The sequence below is a fragment of the Abrus precatorius genome, unplaced genomic scaffold (genome assembly GCF_003935025.1).
Source record: "Abrus precatorius isolate BTA unplaced genomic scaffold, Abrus_2018 Scaffold6, whole genome shotgun sequence".
In the NCBI taxonomy this organism is placed as follows: domain Eukaryota; kingdom Viridiplantae; phylum Streptophyta; class Magnoliopsida; order Fabales; family Fabaceae; genus Abrus; species Abrus precatorius.
In genome coordinates, this window is record NW_020874406.1 from 23,015,341 (window position 1) to 23,036,265 (window position 20,925).

At 29.7% G+C, this 20,925-nt stretch overlaps 1 protein-coding gene across 1 annotated transcript; it reads left to right on the top strand.

The window, feature by feature from the left end:
• Positions 1 to 1,312: 1,312 nt before the first annotated feature.
• On the top strand, positions 1,313 to 2,857 carry LOC113869899 (protein JINGUBANG). The gene has a single exon (XM_027506416.1). It carries the CDS (start codon positions 1,356 to 1,358, stop codon positions 2,604 to 2,606), a length of 1,251 nt encoding a protein of 416 aa, XP_027362217.1. The 5' UTR covers positions 1,313 to 1,355; the 3' UTR covers positions 2,607 to 2,857.
• Positions 2,858 to 20,925: the final 18,068 nt, after the last annotated feature.

Consider the following 20,925-nt stretch of genomic DNA (forward strand, 5'->3'; position numbering starts at 1 on the left):
AAATTTCTAATGTAAATTTAGACAAAATCTCCCCTAATATATGAATATTTCTTAACATCTGTTTACACTTAATACAACAAATTTCTAATATAAATTTTGGTAGAATCTCTCATAATATATGAATATTTCCTAACATCTGTTTACACTTAATACAACAAATTTCTAATGTAAATTTTGGCAGAATATCTCTTAATATATGAATATTTTCTTACATTTGTTTACACGTACTTAATATAAAAATCTTAAATTTCCTTTAGACATAATCTATATATTATGTAACAATCTATTAATCAATGCATAAAAAACATACACATTACAATCCTAAACCGTTTTAGAGCACATCCCCTTATAACTCCACAACATGCATATTTTACAAACTCTACAAACACAAACAATCTCACAACACACAATAATAAGGTTTAGAGAAGGACCTCTACGCCCTTCCCCCAGTCATACAATCTTCAATTCTATAATTCTATATTAGAAATTTTAAGTCTCTAAAATAGATCAAAAAATAAAAAAACTAAACCGATTAAAAGTTATAGTTTCGTACCAGGAACACAATAAAGCAAATTATCTTTCAAATGGATGCTCCAATCACTCGCAAAGACCAAAAAATTGAAGTACCTAGAGAGAGAAAATTATGCAAAATGAGAAAGAAAAAGGAGGAGGTGTGGATTTATGTGTTTCGTACATTACAAAAGGAAAAATCTGTCTATAAATAGTTTAATGAAACAGTGTGTTTTAAAAGTTCAATTACAGACGAATTTATCCGTCTATAAATTCGTCAAATACAGATAGGGACGGAAAAATCCATCTGTAAATTGCTAGTTGAAAAGTTGGTAAAAACGGCAATATTTACAAATAGAATTTTTCATATGTAGCTTCTACTCCAAATTTTTCTCTTATTTTTAAATTACAAACAGAAAAATTTGTTTGTAATTCCTATCTATAATATTTCGCGCCAAATGGCAGACCAACTATAAACGACTATTACAAACGAATTTTTCAAAAAATTTAATAAAATAAGAAAACTAAAAAAATTGTCTATAAATCTATGGGTAATGGATAGTAGTGTATACAATGTGAAAAGAACTTCTCGTTCAAATTTTTCAAAAGAAGTTTCTTTTAAAAAAATACTCTTCTAAAGAAAAAGTTGGACCCAAACATGGATTAAATTACTCATAAGATTACGCAGGGAAGGACAATATAAAGGTGTCAACTGCTGACATCTTGGCCTTGCCTAATTGCAAATTGCTAACACGAGCATGTCTCTATAAAGCCCGTCACTCCTCAAATCTCCCGCATAACATTCAAAACAAAAGAGTCGAAAAGCCAACACAAACCCAACCTCAATGGGACTTCTTCATTGTCCCTGTTGCCACTCACAGCACCAAAATCCACAACCTCAAACCTCCCACCACCTTCATTCAGAATCATCAACCTCATCCTCCCTCTCTTCACAACCAAGTCTTCCTTCAGTTCCCTCTCTCACCCCACCCTCTCATCATCCTCAACAACACCAACCCACACACCATAAACTCATCACTACCATCAAAGGCCACACCTCACCCGTCTTCTCCCTTTCTCTCCACGGCAAGTTCCTCTATAGTGCCTCTTCCAGCAGCGAAATAAGAACATGTTTTAGAGACCCTTTTGCTCTCCAAACCTCAAACAACACCACCAACGTTGTAGCAACCAGCAAAGGAGCCATCAAGTCACTCTTAGTTTCCAACGACACGCTATTCAGTGCTCACCAAGACCACAAAATTCGGGTTTGGAAAATCGAAACCAGCGATCCAAACCATAGGTACAAATGCATAGCTACCCTTCCCACGTTCAATGACCGTTTTTCAAAGATGTTTTCTTCCAAGAACTACGTTGAGGTTCGACGGCACAAGAAGTGCACGTGGGTGCATCACGTGGACACTGTCTCTGCTCTTGCTTTGTCCAAAGATGGATTTCTTCTTTACTCTGCTTCGTGGGACAGAACATTAAAAATCTGGCGAACGTCGGATTTCAAGTGTTTGGAGTCTGTGAGGAATGCACACGAGGATGCCATCAATGCCTTGGTTTTGTCCAGTGATGGGGTCGTTTACACGGGTTCCGCAGATAAAAAGATAAAGATGTGGAAGAAGAATGAGGGTGAGAAAAAGCATTCACTTGTGGGAACATTGGAGAAGCATAAATCTGCTGTGAATGCGTTGGCTCTTAACTCAGATGGGTCAGTGTTGTATTCGGGTGCGTGTGACAGGTCAATTTTGGTGTGGGAGAATGATGATGATAATAATAATAATAATAATATGGTGTTGGTGGGGGCTTTGAGAGGGCACACAAAGGCTATATTGTGTTTGGTGGTGGTGACTGATTTGGTGTGTAGTGGATCGGCTGATAACAGTGTTAGGATATGGAGGAGAAGGGTTGAGAAGAGTTATTCGTGCTTGGCGGTGTTAGAAGGTCATACACGACCTGTGAAGTGTTTGGCTATGGTTGTTGACTCTAATAATGGTGGTCCTGATGATGATAATACTAGTTCTTATCTGGTTTACAGTGGTGGTCTGGATTGTGACATTCAAGTTTGGCAAATTCGCGTTCCTCTGATTTGATTCTTTTTGTAACTATTACTTTTTTTTCTTCCTCCCCTATAGTGATTTTTAAATAGAATGAGAAAACGTTCACATACTGTTATGGTAGTTGATTTTTTTACCCTATTTTTACTCGTAGCGTTTTCACTACATTGACACAAAATGAAGAGGGAGATTTGGAGATGGATTCATACCCTCAAATTTCTTGCGTGTTAGTTTTAGACTTTCTCATGTATATATATAATCTTCCCAGTCTAATAATATATTTGAATTTACATTTAAATATTATATACTTGTATTTATTTTAAAGTTATTAGTTGTAATTTTTGCTTTAAATTTATATTTACAAGTCATTCAACGTAAATCTAAACACTAAGAAAAAGTATTGAGATTCAATAACTAGCTCAAAGCCCAAATTTATACAAAAGTTACAGGTTGAATATCAATAAAACATTTTCCATGAATACACTCCATCTATAACTTTTGTATTAACTTCGTTGTTTCCTGAGATAGAATAGTACCCACTATCCAGTATATATACCTCCGTTCCTCCTTTGACTCAAAGAGACAAATATTATATGCGTTTTTGAGGTACACAGGGAATGGTTACTTGTCCTTTCCTGTTGGGCGTGTGAGACTTCAAAGTGCAACCTGCAGTTTCTAGAAACTGATAACTAACATTTTTTCAAGTTCTCGAGGTGTGAAAATTACTGAAGTGTTTGTTAATACGAACCATAGCTTAAAAAGTAAGTAAACCGTAACGTGTAAAATATTTTCTTGGACCACAAATAATGGAATCTAAATATTTTCTCTGCTTTCATACCTAACGTCAGGAAACGGACTTCTGCTAGACGCTCCATACTTGCGCTGCATTACCCCTTTCTTTTATTTTTCGTTGGTGTAGGTTGTAACGCACTACAAGCTTTCAATTCCCATTCCCAACTATTTTCACAAACATTAAGAATTGAAAAAGGAACAAGAAAAAAAAAATCTTTGTTTTAAGTTCCACAGTTAATATAAATCCCTTTGACTCACCTTTAAAACTTGCTTGTTTATGAACTAGTTCGGTAATTGTGGGACCGATTAATATATAATTTTATCATCTCTCGGAGCACTAAAGCTAATGCGGATCAGCAAAATCAATCGAGTAATTTAATTTGTTCTGGAGGATACCACCCACTCCCCCCTATAATCAGGATCTGGCTGGTTCGAGAGAAAGAATAAAGTAAATAAATTATATATATAACATTGAAATTTACATATATAACTTTCTTTGGAATTAAAATTGATGAAGAGGGGGCGAGACCCACGTTTGCCGCGCTAATCCATTCCTTACTTAGCTTATCAACTCCATCTTCTAATGAAAACCTTGTCAACTAAAGAGGAACACTCCTAATTATATTCATTGCGATCAATTCCTCGACGAAAACAAGGCTTGAATTTCATGTACGACCAGATCTGATCGCATTCACTCTCACATTTTGGTGCTCCGACAATGGTATGATTGCATGTCGTCAAGGGGCAAAAGAATGTGCATAATTGAACATTACAGTTGTTATCAACCTGTTAAACTAGGCTTGCAATGATGTAGCTTTTGATCAATCTTTCAACTAGGTTTATATGCTAGATCACTTCAGCAATAGTAAAAGTCAATGTTTTGTATGTGTCTTTATATGATAAGAGGAGAAAATTAAAGAAAGTAACGTGTGACAGGTGATATAATAAAAAAAAGATAAAAAAAAAGGCATAAAGTAAAGTAAAAGTAAAATTGAAATTAAAAAAATAATAGTAATAGAAGTTGTATCACTCTCCTCTCCACGGGTACTCACGCTTAAATGGACATTAATAAATGATCCAAGACCGACGAGTCATATATTTTAGAGTACCTTTATTCTTATTACTATAGAGATAGGTATTCTGGTTGTTAAGCTATCATTTTTTATGTGAAAAACCATTGCTTATAATTTGTTTGTTCACGATATACTACTTTAACTGTACATTTATATCTGACACGGTTCCTTAAACACTTAAAATACTATAATAGCTTTCCTTTTTGTCCGTAATTAATTAAAACTTGAATTGGTTCGCACAGGATGCATCTCACTTTCATTTTTTATATGTACATCTTCACAATGTACAGAATCATTTCCAAGTGTTTTAAATATAATATTTAATTTTAATCTTCTAAGTTCTAATTCTGAATCTTTCTCTCCAGGGGTATTACCTGTTTTGATGTTAATCCTTCAAAATGGTCGGTTTGTCTATCTAATTTTTTCCCCTAGTAAATTACCTTCTTCTTTTTCTTTTTCTTTTTTTTATCTCTTCAAACATGAAAAAACAAAATTTTTATGTAATTGGAAAGGTAAACTGGCCTAGCAAGGAAATTATACAACCGCCAAGTTTTTTTTGGAAGTAAATTTCAAAGCTAACTCACTCCATTGATTTCAAACAGAAGGGGTAAAGATCTCTTGATATACATGGAAATCAAGGAAATAAGTCTATGCCAACTTGAAATTTGGTTTCTATCAATAGACCTCAAGGACTTCACATAACCAAGGGCATGTCAGCAAATAACGGATGATGCAAAACTGATGTAACCTGACTTGTCATTCAATCTCTCTTTGATTAATTTGATAAATCAATATTTTATCATATCCCTGTGGCAACTGGAAATTAATTTATTCCGTCTTGTGTTAAAGAAATGTTCTATCATATGATCATCGTAGATTTGAACTACTTATAGTTTATTCCAAGTGGTGTAGGAGTTAGGTTAGAAGTCCTGAAGACACTATTTTATAATCGCATCTGTCTCTTCTTCTATAATAAATTATCCCATTCTTAATTATGATATAAGGTCATCAAGATGGGACTTCAGCAGACAGGATGTAAAACATACCTGTCAAATAGCTAATGATTTCATATCACTAAGACGTCTCTTTACACACAATCCTTTAATTTGGATCTGAATAATACATGCACAAGCACCTTAGTTTGATTAATCTTGAACTCCTAATCCCTTCAAACTAGTATAATCATGCTAAGAAACCATCTCTCCTATAAACATTATGTTATAGGTAAAAATTAAATTACATGAATTATTTTATATCTCGAATAATATCAAACAATCCTCTTTTAGAAGATAAACACACATTTAACATTCTCAGTTTGATTTATGTTCCACGAAAAAGCTCTACTTTCTCGTTAGGCCCTGTGTCGTGTACGTTTTAGCCACGTCGCAAATATAATTACAAAGTGCTCTTCAATTAGAAGTGAACTTTGTTTTAAACAAAAAATTACTAATTAATAACATTTTAATGAAGGTGAGATAAAATGCTTTAATCATAACCTTCGACCTAGGATCCATTATAACGAAATAAGCTATGAAAAACGCTAAATAACTGATAACATTCTTATGCAGGATTATTTTAGCCCTCATGTTTCACGGGAAGCAACAAAATCGATCATAGAAATTAAAGGGACTACTTGCGCCTTAAAAAATAAAAAGCCATACAACTAACTCCACTCAGTACTGATACAACAAAGTTCAATAATTAGTGGATGATTGGAATGTGTAATTTATCAAACCCCATATAGTAGACATATTCACTGAGCAATTTATGCATAATTCTCAGGAAAATTAGCACAAGCATCAAACTATAATGCCGCAGTTCAAATTATTGAACCATGAATTTGTCATGTGAAATATGTGCATCCAGGCATCTGTTCTGTTTCAAGCATGTAAAACATTTTTTTAGCAGGTGAACTTTCATGAAAACTACCAATTACTTGAAAGTTATCACTTATATCACTGGCTTTCTTCAACAGTATATACTGATATGACACAGGTTGCAGCAAATAACGAATAAAAAAATCTACATGCAATGGTAAAAGGATGCTAATTACTTCGTTAATTAATTATTCTTCACGAAGGTTTGGATCATATGGACTAGTAATAATGTGCACCAACTAATAATTAACCTGGTATTAACTGCACAAGTTGCATTTGGCTATGGCCTATCTATTGATTCCTTTTGAATACAACCGTTATTGTAGTATGTAAACATTTGGCCCACTTATTGATTTTTTTTTTATATTTTAATTTGATTAAAATTTTAAATATTAAGAATCTATATCAAATTAAAGATATTTTTAAAACAAATTAAAATTTAAAATAATTATAATTTTAGTTAATTTTATCTAAATACATTTTTAAAATTTTTATACTCTAACTCTTTATATCAATAAAAAAATATGTTTTAATTTTTAATAATTTATTTTAAAAGTCCCATTATTATAATTTATTTATATTAATAAAACCTTCATTATTAATATTAAAATTTTAAAATGTCTACTATTTTTTATTTTGTTTTTATTTAATTTTCACCCGTGTTAACCTTGAAAACTTGCTAGCTAGACAGTAACAATATTTTTGTTGTCAACAGATAGTAGTAACTTGGTTTCGACCATAAAAAGAAGGGTAGTAACTTGGTTAGTATATATATATATAAGTCGGCCCAAAGGCAACTTGGGTTTGTAGTGTTCCTTGAACGTCCCAACAAGAAGCTAGGAAGAATGGATATTGTACCAATGAGTGGTGAATCTTAACTGAGATACGAGAACTGAATTTGTTTTCACAAAAACAAAACTGAGTTTGTAAATATTTTATTAAATATTATCAAGTTTTGTATTTCATTCATCAAATAATAAATATATTACTTTTTATTGCATTTTTTATTTTAAAAAATTTATTTAAATCTTAAATATATTTATTAATTTTCTTTTTATAACATTTTATATTAAAATTTTTAATTTTAACACATTATCAAGATAAATATGTACATTATCAACCAATTAAATAACACTATAGAAGTAAACGATTTTTAAGTACACAATGATTTGTGATTGGTTGATAATGGATATTTCTTTGACACTAATAGTAGTATATTTCAATTAAATCATTTACTATTTCTAACCTTTTATTTCTTTTAATATCTAGTGATTTTGCAATTATTTTTCTATTTTAAAAATAAATATCAATTAAATTTATCTTAGTTTTTAATAAATTTAAAAATAATTTTACTACATACAATAATATTAAATAAGTAAATAAATAAATAAATACATTTATAAAATTCCTAAATTATAACTTTAGTTTCTTTATCTAACTCTTTTTCACTCCTTCATATTTTTTTGACATTTTGTATTTTTCTACCTTTCAATATTTTTTGCATTTTTTTATTTTCTTAAAAAAAATAAAAATTAAACAAAACAATTTTTAATAAACTAAATATTGCAACTTATTACATATAAAATCAATTAAAAAAATATTAACGATGTTCTCTTAAACTGTTATTCTTTATGTTTTTTATGTTAAACATAGCGTGATTAATGATAATCTCAACTTTAAGCTTTGAATCTTTAGCTAACAATTCATAAACTTTAAACTAACTTACAAGTTTCAAGTTACTTTATCAAGTATTTTTATTAAATACAGATTAAGGGTAAATGATATTTGTTTTTCATTTTGTGAACTGCATTTAAAATAATCGAAGCTATCTTACAATTGAAACAATCTTAGTTGGTTGAGGAGGGTTGTCCGAGGCAAAACGCAAATTGATAAGAGTAGCAATCCTTGTGCAAGAAAGTAAAACTAAATTGTCTGGCGAAATCGACGTAACAACGAAGCATGTGTAGCATAAGTCAACTAAAGTGCATTGACTTAGCATTACTTACGTAACGTTTTGGTCTTACTAACCTTAACCAACATTCTCATGGATTTGTCATTTACGGGACCCATTCATGTCCCCAATTACGCCACCATTGTAGTAAATTCCCTTTTCTTTTTCTACAATCTTTCCAAATTTCCTCTGCCTCCTGTAGTGTTGCTATTATATCCTCTCTACATTTCACTGATCTGCGTTTCTGAGTTTGTTAAAATAAGAATAAACTACGCTTTCTTATGATACACAAATTCTACACTGTCCTTTTTTATTATAAAATATATATAATATTTATCAATTACATGTTGTCTAGTTTTTATTTAAATTCTCTATTTTTTACATGCTCTATCTTTTTTTTTGAAGGTATTTAAAGTTCCATACCATTTATATTTTATTCATTATTTAATATTAAGACTAACATTTACACTTCTTATAATAATAACAACTGCTCAGTGTTTCATGAAAAACACATTAAACTTGTTAAGTTTCTTAAAAAATTAATAAAGAAAATATAATTTTTAAAAGGGTATTTTAGTAAATATAATGTCATACAAATGTTTAATAGTATCTAAATAAACATAAAATAAGTTAAATTGTAAAGTGTTTTAAATTTTTAAGAGAAGAAGTTAAAATGTTTCAAAGTAAAAAGGAGCGCGTTGTAATAATATATGTATTTTTATCGAAGGAGAATGTAATTTACTTTTAAATAATAATAATATATTTTTATTTATTTCTTTCTTGTCACTTTACATTACTTATTATGTTTTTTTTTAATATTTTTCTCTTTTTTTACTGTTGTTTTCAATAAAATAAAATAAAGAATGTAAGAAGTATCCCATCCTTTATACAATACTATAAAAAACAAGATAGCAATCCTTGTTACTTTCCCCTTTCTTCCCTTGAATTTTATCATTAATTATGCTGTAGAAAATGAAGCTTTCCATTAGGAAGAACATTTTGGTATCCTACGAGACATAGCAACGAATCCAAGTGGTATATGCAAATCTGCAAGAAAATGAAGTCTTCATCGCAAAAAGACACATAATTTACTGTCCTGGTTATTCTTTTTTTTCTTTTGGTCATTAGTTATTTTCTAATATCTTTCTCACGCAAGTTTATTTTGGTGGGAACAGGCAATGAAATTTTCCATGCACAGGAACAATCTTTCAAAGGGGCAAATTTTTTAACCGAATTTTTGAAAGAACAACATATCCACCAAAATTTGTCCTTCCACCTGCAACACTTCGTAGGCTATTATAAAATATATGGTGGTGATCTTTCATTAGGTGATACCTCTATAATGAAATGATGATGATACTTAGAAAAATTATATGGTGGTGATCTTTTGTGGAATAAGAGGACGAAGAGTTTTGTCAATAGAGAATCTATATTAAGATATTGTATTATTTGAAACTCCAACTCTGTTGACTGTTTCTGCCAATAAAATATTAATTAGAGAGGAGCCATTGGCGGTGGCAGTTGGCCCTCTCACTGTTCCTCTTTTACAAAGACGGTGACTTCCTTCTTTGCTCCCAAAAATGTTGCCACAATAATTATGGCCATACGAAAATGGGTTGACATTATCCTTTACCCCCCAACATTGTAACAAGCCCTATAAAATAGAATCAGCAACCTGAGATTCAGAAAGTAATGCCAATTTCTCAAGCTGTTAGAACAAGTACTTATATTTTATTTACAATGATTAACAACGCTATTTATAACTGTTAAAATGAGTTAATTATATTACACATAAACTAACTCGGTTCAGTATATATTATGGATGAGTCGAGTTAAAAATAATTTGACTCATAAGTATATATCATAGGTTATTTTTAATTTATTTTCACCTGTGTTAGGTAAGTTAAGTTGAGGTGTATTTTTCTTTTATTTTTACAGTTTTTATTTTTTATATTTTTAGTGAATTAACCTACTGAATTAAAGGGTTGAGACTGATTCACATATTTTTTACTCATGGAAAAATGGGTTTTAGTTTTACTTACCTTTGAATTCATGTGACAGAAAGTCAATCCAAGTGAATTAAACTTTAATTTTATTAAAAAAATTACTATCTCATTTTGTATGAAAGAAAATATTCAAACTCTATTTATGAATCATTATTAGTTGTATCAATTGACTTTTGAGTATGTCCATTGTCATATTTATATGTGAATTACCACACCTTGTAATTTTTATTTAAACTGTTTTTCTCTTATAATCATATATATCAATAATAAAAATAAAAAAATTAGAGTGATAATAAGCATATACACGTGGACAAAAAATCTTCTCTTGACTTTTCTTTCCCGTCTTAATCATGTAAGGTTTATTAAATTTAATAAAAGTATTATTGTTTCTAAACTTCAACGACAAAAATTTGGATATTATATTTTTCTCGTGATATTACTGTTGACATAACAACAAAAGTCTGATTCGTCACATTCTTTATTTTTTAAAAATGATTTTTTAATTGCATGATATTACTCATGATAATAACTTATATATGATATATTTTATTAAAAAATATAAAACTTAATACAGTTAAATGTATTGATACTGTGAAATGTTATATTTAAAAATATTAAATATAAGCTATTATTATGTGCAATATTGCATAAATTAAAAAAATATTTTAAAAACCAATCATTAACGGCAATTAAAGACGATGAAAAGAGGTAAAACAAGCCGAACAAACCTTCTAGACTAGCTTTAACTGGTCTTACATAACTTTGAAATTTGAATAATTACTATTTCCAGATTCTCCAATGCGATCCCTTTCAAACTTGGAAGTGGGAAATAACTTTAATAGCATCATCTTTTTTGTATTTTGGTTTCTTGGTTTGCACATCAAAATCACTGCATTGCAATAGCACCAAAAGAATCAAAAGGACAAAGGGCAAAGCCTCCACTCAGCTGAAAAGACGAAGGAAGGCTGAACTTTGTGCTCCCCTTTTTGCGTAGCTTTTTATTTATTAAATGTCAGAGGCACTCCTTAGGAGGCAAAGATATGCGCCTTTTAATTGGCCACTACACACAAAACTTATAGACCTTTTCATAGAAAGAGGTCACCCAAAACGAATTTGGAAAAGGATCGATCCTTACAAAGTAGTACCTTCATTAACCTCAAATTTTAGAGCTAGAGACACTATTAGTGTTTTCTGGTTTAGGTACTTTCTTCCTTTGTTTCTTATGAAAGCGCTCCATATATCTACACTTTCTTTTTTGGGTTTGAGAATTGGATTATAACACCAATCTATACGTAATGCATACTTACAACCATCTTTAGATTCTTAACAAAAACTGTATGTAGTGTTACTAATGTAAAGTCGAATTAAAATCATACATTTTGTAAGACACACCTAGAACCTGCATGTTATGTTGAGTAAATTAATGGAATTTTCCCATTCCAATGGGTAGGAACTTGAATTTTTCCAATTCATTGTCAACATTGACAAAGATTTTGAAAATTAACTTAAGAAATATCATCTCTAATTTTAAATATAAGACTCTTCTAAGAAGTTTATTATGTTTTTTCATAAGACTTCCACAATTATTACTTGCATTTATTACTCTTTTTATAAAAACATCCTTTAAAGAAATAAAGTGAAATAATGAATATCAATAAATTTAAGAGTAATTTTTTAAAAATATACTAATGTAAACCTACTAACTTCTTAGAATGAATATATTAAAAAGTGATAATTATAATTTTTTAAAATATATTAAAAATGTAACTTGTTGAATGATCAAATCCCTTTAAGTCAATAGCAACATTTTTTAATTTTTATAAAATATTTTTAAAAACTTGTATATACGATAAAATCCTGCTTTAGTTTCATTCACACGTGTTATCATGTGTCTTCGATCTTCCTGTTTTTCCTTTACGAGAACTAAACAAAACAATTTTCTTTTCTTTTCTTTTTTCAATCCACGAGTTGGATGCTGGTATCTAGATTATTACTTGAATAAAGGTTCAATTCATATTTCTTCTACTAACGTTTACCCTTTTTCACAGTCATATCCAGGTAACGACAAAATTAATTATGATCAATTTTCAGTACGAAATTGGTATATTCTTGTTTAGTGCTACAAAAAAATAGTGATCATATGATCATCGACCTTGTTGGGGAGAGAACACTATAAACAGAAAGCAAACCTACATTTCTCATCCGGAAGCCAGCGTGTGTAAATATATATTACCAAATTAAAAAGAAAATAATTAAAAAATATTATACGTTGACACTCATTTTTAAAGGTACAAATAATAACGTGATAAAAATAAATAAAAAAGAGCTATAATTAAAATTCAAAGTACCAAGCGCATAAATAGTAGTAAATTGACAGAGAAATCAGGTTAACTTTACGGGAGGTGGGTGGTGTAACCACCGGCGAAGAGGTAACACAGTGATGAGAATGTGACCTTAGTTGGCATTAACCATGGTTTAAATTCCACATATTAATCAAAACGGCAATGGCTTTATAAATTTCATCAACGTAATCATATTTGTAATTGGGTCATTTTCTTAATCATTACAAAGGGATTATCTTCATTCTTACATCATGCACATGAATGTATCACCATTGTCATAAACTTTAATCATAGGGGGAATAGTGAAGTCCAAGCAATTTTCCTAGTTTTCCTTCTTTAATCTTTGGGGTAAATTTTAAGCTTTCAGTGAAAATTTGTTTGAATATCTCCTTCGTAAGATAATATGTTTAACCCAATAAAAAAAATTCTTTTGCATCAATTTTCTTAAAAAAATAGTTTATTATCAGTTTGCAATACTTTGTATGTCTATGATGAAACAGTACTTTGCATCTCCCTACCCTACACATTTGGATGCCAAGACAATTTTGAAGGTGTTAACATGTTTGAAAAATTAAGCTGTTGACTTTGAAAGGTTATACATGTGATAATTCTTTAAAACTTTAATCAGTCATTAATTTTTTGTAAAGATAACAAACAATTATTAAATTAACGTTAAATATAGAAAAACTTACCGCATTAAATTTAAGTCACTAAATCATTAAATCTCTTAAAATTTCATTTATTACCAAATTATTTTTTCTGGTAATTGAATTTACTTTGAGACATTATTTTAATCATTTATAATATTGAATACAATGACAATTCATATGTTTAAGATAATTTATAATTTTACAGCAATCTTTTGACAGACCAACTGATGTGTTGACATTTTAAATTAGTTTTATAATCAAATTTTTTTTTTAGGACTAATTAAAATGATGATCCACGAAATTTTGAAAACTCGATATGAAGACTTACTCTAATTTTTTTTACAAATTAAAAAAAGGAATACATGCTGTACTTATGAAAATAATTTTAATTTCACCTTTTACTAATTTTAAATTTCCATGAATTAAGGATGATAATGTATTTTAGTTAGCTTTTATACTCAATACAGCCTAGTATTATTTTTTAAAAAAATGTTTAAGTCTTTAATGGATATACAAGGTATTGCCAATAAAATTAACACACTCATCATAAAAAAATTGCTCACAACATATTTTTTTAAACGCGCTTTTTAATATAATATTTTACGATTGATACACTTCTAGAAACACTTACATTATAAATTAATCACGTTTTAAAGATTATTTTTAAATTTTTAAAAAGTTAATTAATTTCAACAAATATGTTAAAGAGTGTAAAAAAAATATGCAACAAATATTTTCTAATTACATGTCATTAACGAAATTTAACACACACACGTGTGTGTGTATATATATATATTATAATTTATTTTGATTTATTGTTTACTGTTTCGAGTTTTATTGTGGAATTAAACAATTCCCGTTGAAAGTCACTTCCAAACTCAAAAATCAAAATACTGCTTTACTTGTAAAGTTATTTATTTATTTTTGGTTTATCTATGATCGATATACTAAAGTTATATATTACAACTGTTATATTCTTACATATATATTTTTATTATTATTTCACTTTCACTCTTGTTTTCATTCACTAAATACCCAAAAGATGAGTGTGTGGATAATGTATATATATATATATATATATATATATATATATATATATATATATATATATATATATATATATATATATATGATTTTCCTATATATTACCATCCTATCGCAAAATAGTACGTTAGCCCACATTAAGAACATAATGATTAAATCAGGGAAGAGAAGAAAGGCATCACTGATTTTATGGACTAGTGAAAGAAATAAGAATAAGATACGTAGCGTAATATTGGGGTACATTAATCCTTAACGGATTGGCCTTCATCATTTCATGTCAATGATACACATTTATCTTCTTTTTTTTTCACCCTTTTCCGTGAGATTCTAGATACAACATCAAAGTTATTTAATTTTACTATACAAGCACAAGATGGCAACCTCCATCGTAACTTTTCATGGAAAAAAGGTATCACAGCTGACCTCCATTACCTCCTTTCCTTTCTCATAGTCAAACCTTACCCAGCCATCTCATGAAGTATAAAACAAATGCTGTGCTACAAACCTTAGCCTTTCTTCGGTGTGTTAGGAGAGAGAGAAAAAGACAGTACCAACATGGTGGCTTCAAAAGGATAATTAAATCCATGTGAAAGAAGAAGCTAAAAGAAATAATTACACAAATTAATTAAAATACCTTCTATATATATATATATATATTTCTCTCTCTCTCTCTCTCTCCCTCTCCCTCTCTCTCTTGAGAATTTGGCTAAGTATCAAACCCCAATACTTTGGGATTTTTATCTCTCTTCCTTCAACGCAAAAACACACACAACCCTTAGCAATCATCATGTCCTCTCCCCTCCTCTTCCCCTCATCATTAGACCCTCGCTTTCATCATCACCACCGCATCTTTTACCTCCCACCAACCGCACCAAAGCCATCATCCTCCGTCTCTAACATCACCAACTCAAGAAAGAGAAGAAAGGATAGAGAGAAGGGTTAGAAGACCAAGAAGATGGCTTCACTCAAGAAGAAGAAACCCTACCCGCTTCCATTTCCTTGCTACTACCCTCTATTGTTTTGATTCAAGGGTGATCTTCTTCTTTCATGCTTCTCATGTTACTATCTTCTCTTCTCGGGGAATTGAAGCGTTGTGGTCCGATTGTTTGCTAGATCAAGCAATATTAACCTTTACGGGTCAATTATCATGCACCTTGCACCTCTATGTTATATGGTTTCAATTTATCTTTTCATCTTTGGAACTTTTGGTTTGATTTAATTAGGTGATTAAAGATTTATATATATATATATATATATATATATATATATATATTTATATATGGATTCGATTATGTAGCTAGCGTCGTACGTGGTTCTCGAGTTTGGTTTTTCTAGATATATAACATGATGATGAAAAAAAAAAATAACTCTATTTCTTTTTGTTGTGTTGTTGAGCAGTGAGAACTATTACTTTATGGCTTCTTTTACTTGTAAATTTGATTTGGAGACTGAGTTTGTTGCTTCAATTTAAGTTTTTGAATATAGTTGGAGATATAGATCTGGATTTCCATATAGATGTATGATAATAAATGTTATTCTTCATAAGAATAGCACAGTTGGGTTGTTCCAAATTATGTTATTTTGTGTACTGTAGGTTGTAGACTTTAATGTTCATGACCCCAGCCATCATCATGCTCTCTGTGCGGTTCCTTTCTTGAAGTAGGGTTTCATTTGTATTATTTTCCTTTTTGGGGTGTTGACATGTCCTTCTTTTTTTTTTTTTTTTTTTTCTAAAATACATGCCAACACTGGACTTATTTTTCCTTGACTCTCGAAAAACATGAACATAGAACACAGCATGTGATATAAATTAATACACACACGACAACCATATCCCCAAATCCGATGAATCAAATTATTTAATTAAGTGCTTTCAGTTGCTGAAGTTCTTTTGATGGATATGTTCATCTTTGATCCCACACCAGATGAGTTTAAAATCATACAATGAGGCTGGCAAGCTAAGGTTTTTTTTCCCGCATTTGAATTGTATGTAACTGATGGAAGATATTCTCCGCATTGAAGAAGGTTAATGTATACTTTTTTAAATACATTCTTTAATACATTTTTTTAAATTAATTTTTAAAATATTAAAAAAATTTATAATATGTTTAATCATAATAATTATTAGATAAGTACTTTAATTTTTAAAAAGTTCACTAACACAAAAGTATATTAACAAATAACAAGTATATATATTGATAATATTTCATCTTTGTTTCGCATGGTGCATGTACAACTCGGCAATTCATGTACTTGCATATGTTAAAATTCTCATACGAATTTTCTAATCATAATTGAGGAAGCTTTTCACCGATTGTATCTTGCTTTGACTAATTCTCCCCTCCTTGTGTTGTTTTAATGAGAAATGGATGCAAATGCCATGCATAGCTTTCTTTTATGTTGGATTCAACTTAATGCCAATCATTATTTGTCCAAGTGTGGATTCTCATGCCATACTCTACAGATCCGTCTTTGGCCAGCTTTCAAATATGCCTTTTGAAATTCAACTAGCTTGGATTGCATGCTCAATTCTGCCGATAAAGACTTTTGAACAATTATCTACACGACAAAATTTAGGTATACTTATTTATTTATTTTTAGTATTATTTTTAAATAAACTTAAAATGTCACATTATTAATAAATTTTGAGTTTAATGTCTATCTTTATTATATAAGTTATTAAACTATAATTTTAATTAGAGTAACATTAAAAATGTTTAAGATATTTATTAGAATTTTAAATGAGTCTGATAAAAAATAAGGAAGAATAATTGCACTTCTTTATTTAAAATGTTTTAAGCAATTTAGAGTTATGATTCTCCTCCTTATATACATATTTTTAATCTTTGCTACAAGTTTATATATATTTTCTGCTGGACCTTTTATTATTTTATATTAAAATTTTGAATATGAATTTGATGCAAAAGTGAGAGAAAGTGATTAAATTATAAGAGATCTACTTGTCTAAAATGTTTTAAGCAATTTAAAGTCATGACTTTCTTATTTATATACTTTTAATTTGTTTAACCCATTAATATAAGACCTTATTATCTTAATAATATTATGCTTAATTTTATTATTATCCGAATCGATGGATGATACTACGGTAGGTACAACTTCATCGAAAAAAAATTGAGATGTTAAGCACCAAGGGATTGTGGTATTTATACAGGTAATTAGATTTTCATTTTCTTGTGTTGCATATATTATATATAAGGGAAACTTGAGTATGATTTTTTTTTTTAATTATTGATAAGAAACATAATAATAAAAATTATTATAATATACATGCGCATATATATATATATATATATATATATAATTAAAATAAGCTGTATGAAATTATTAATTTTTTAATTAATTATTTATAATCCACAATTTATATTGTACGTTACTAAAAGATTACAAGGTCTCCCCCTGATTATGTACATCTTACTATATTCGTACACTTATCATGGCATGACTTCCCATTCCTCCGGTGCCTAATTCTTGAAAATCTATCGATCTTTTATCAGTAAACAAAATTCAATGGCCTTAGAAACGTAAATGGATTTTCTAAGTGAACGCTACATCATACAACTCTGTCAATTAAATTATATAAATTTAGTCCGTAAGGAGACAACCATATTCTGTCACATATTCTGCATTTGGAAACCAAGTAAAGACTTGTATACGTACTAGGTTTTGTTTTTTTTAATCTCCTGTTTTCGGCTTCGATGTGCTAGAGAATGAAGTTGTTTGCCATAGACATCTAGTATGGTAGCTATCTTTGCTGTGAGAAAGTTGAAAAGAACCATCTCTGCTAAAAGTGATTAAGATTAGACAGTTTTTTTTTTTTTTATTTCCTGCAACTATTCTTTTTTAACCGTATAAATTTCAATATATGATCAAATATATTTTAATATCCAGAAATATACATACACGAGAATAAACTGAAAATATAATATTTGTAAATATCCAGAAAATTAATTATTTTTGTCCTAGGGTACATATGCATGACATTCTATTGAAGGTTGAATTTCCTATGAGAAATGATGCGCTCATTGGATTGGATATTACGCTATATATTTAGCAGTTTTTGCTTACCTCTTAAGCTTACCGTGTTAATGTGTTTCTCATCCTCTACAATTACACATGTGGGTATGCTTATGGGCAAATTAAGTTCTAATTAACCAGATCAAAGGCAAAGGCACAATGTTTACTGCAGTATGAGGGAGAGGAAATGCAAATAACCATTCACGATATAGCTCTCTGCTAAGCTCCCTTTGGTTCATAATCACTTGCAATGCATCAGCATCTATTGTTCTTGCGAATTATATTGTTTCATTTTTCTTCTTCAATTAGGAAGTGTAAGGTATGATTTGACTTGAATTCAGGTACAATATCATCATTGAAACACGGCCCACAAACGTGAGAGAGGCACAGGAGGGGCCATGCATGTGATGCTTATAACTCCCACAGCCCACTGGAATGGATTTGAAAGCAAATGGGTCCTGGGATTTTTTTATGAGCTTCCAACTTAATAATACGAGTAACTAATTAAGCACATTCGACCAAAAGAAAAAAGGGACAAATATAACAAAAATAAAATAATATAAAAGAGAATTTCAATACTTCTTTTAGCACCGTTTTGTGCCTACATGTGTGTTATATGCTAGGAAATAACTATTATTCTTTGTCACGGGTAACAATAGTTTTGCTTCTTTTAGGTCCCTTTTTTCCTTTAGGACTTGTTTGAATAAAAAATGATTTAGCTAATGATTATGAAGAAAATTCATTTACTTTTTCATGAAGCGCGCATCACATGAGTTTAACTCAGATTAAGGTGGGTAGGAAATAGAGGTAACGCCATCATTGTGTTCCAGCATTTTGAGTCTTGTTAATATACTCCAAACAAGTTTCTGAAACTGAAGTGAACGTCATTAGGGTAATATGTGAATGAATTTAATATGGAATAATATAACTTTTAAAAGATTTGCGAATACAAAAGAAGTGCTATCCTCAAAGTATGGAATATATATTAATGAAGAAATTATATATCACATATACGTATAATTATAAATAATTTTTTATTCCTTTTTAATATTTATGGTAAAAATTATATACAGGAAGGTTGGATTTTAATCATTTTATTTAAAAATTATATATATATATATATATATATATATATATATATATATATATATATAAAGTGTGTGTGTACGTACTTCATACACATTTATTACGAAAAAAAGCATAATCATGAATATATCAAGCTAACATATCGTATGGGCTCATTTATGTACCACGATTGAACATCACCCGCATCCATGCATCGTAAAATTGGCACATTTTTTGTCATAAGTTGTGTGATTTATTCCTTATTGTTAGTCAGTTCGTATACATACTAAGTTAAACATTAAAGTGCTTTTTCCACGTACATTCCTTTATTGTACGTATTACCAATCCTTCATGCTGATTTTACAACAATATTTTTAAACTATTCAAACTAGTAATTATTGGATTCATAAAAAATATACATTAAATATTTAGAAAATCATATATACAACTTGCATGCATGTAGGTGCACATGTACATTCCCGTAGGGTAGAGTGTTCTACCTTGACATGAGACCAAGAAGTTACTTGAATCTTGTTGGCACCATTTGCATAGGCTTAATGTGGTTGGTGTGGAAGAAACTGAGTAGGAAAGAACGAATAATTCTCAAGCAAAATTCATCATTGAATTTGTCTTGAAGCCAAATATCATGCGCTTGATGAATCCAACACTTTGGTAATGATCTTCAAACGTATCCTCCAAACAGTTAATTGAGGTTGAAAAACAAAACTGTTCAGTGGTGTTAGAGATTTCTAATTTCATTTCAAGTCTTGTTCACTTGGAGGGAGCTTCATTAATTAGGAGCACAATGGAGGTTATCTTTCTTTCTTCATTTTTTTAAAAGAAGAACTTCTTTTGTATGAAAAATCAAGCGATAACACAACCTGAAAAATTTCCATACTTAAACTCTCTAGCTGTGTCGATTTAAACGTGGAGAGGAAAAGGAAGAATTTTGAAAATTAAAAAGAAATACTTTGTAATTTAAACAATAAAAAAATGAAGTATAATTTAATCAATGAAATAAAGTCAATTACATTCCATTTGATTCTGTTTAATTTTAAGTAACCAAAATCGTAATAACCGATAACATTCCATTCAGTTTACCTCATCTTCTATCCTCTTTCACCGTTTCAAAAATAAAAAATGTTACTAACACTCACTTCACCTATGCAACTGTAACACAGTTTTTTAATATACTATTTTAGAAATATTTTCAGATAAAATTCATACGAGTTCACATATTAGGAAGTGAAAAGTATGAGAGTTTACATAATTTGGTGAGCTTCAACTAAGCCTCTTCAACATGCCTTTTAAATACTGAAAATTATTTTAAAAGTGATATATATTTTCAACACAATTAAATTACTTTTTAAAAATAAAACCCGGATTAAAGAAAAACATATTAAAGTGCTATAATATAAGGTTTTATAAGGGAAGAAATATTGGGCTTTTTTGGGGCCTGGGGTCTTTCCCACAATAACCATGACATCTTTCAGAAAAAACAAACCCACCGAGGGTTCAAA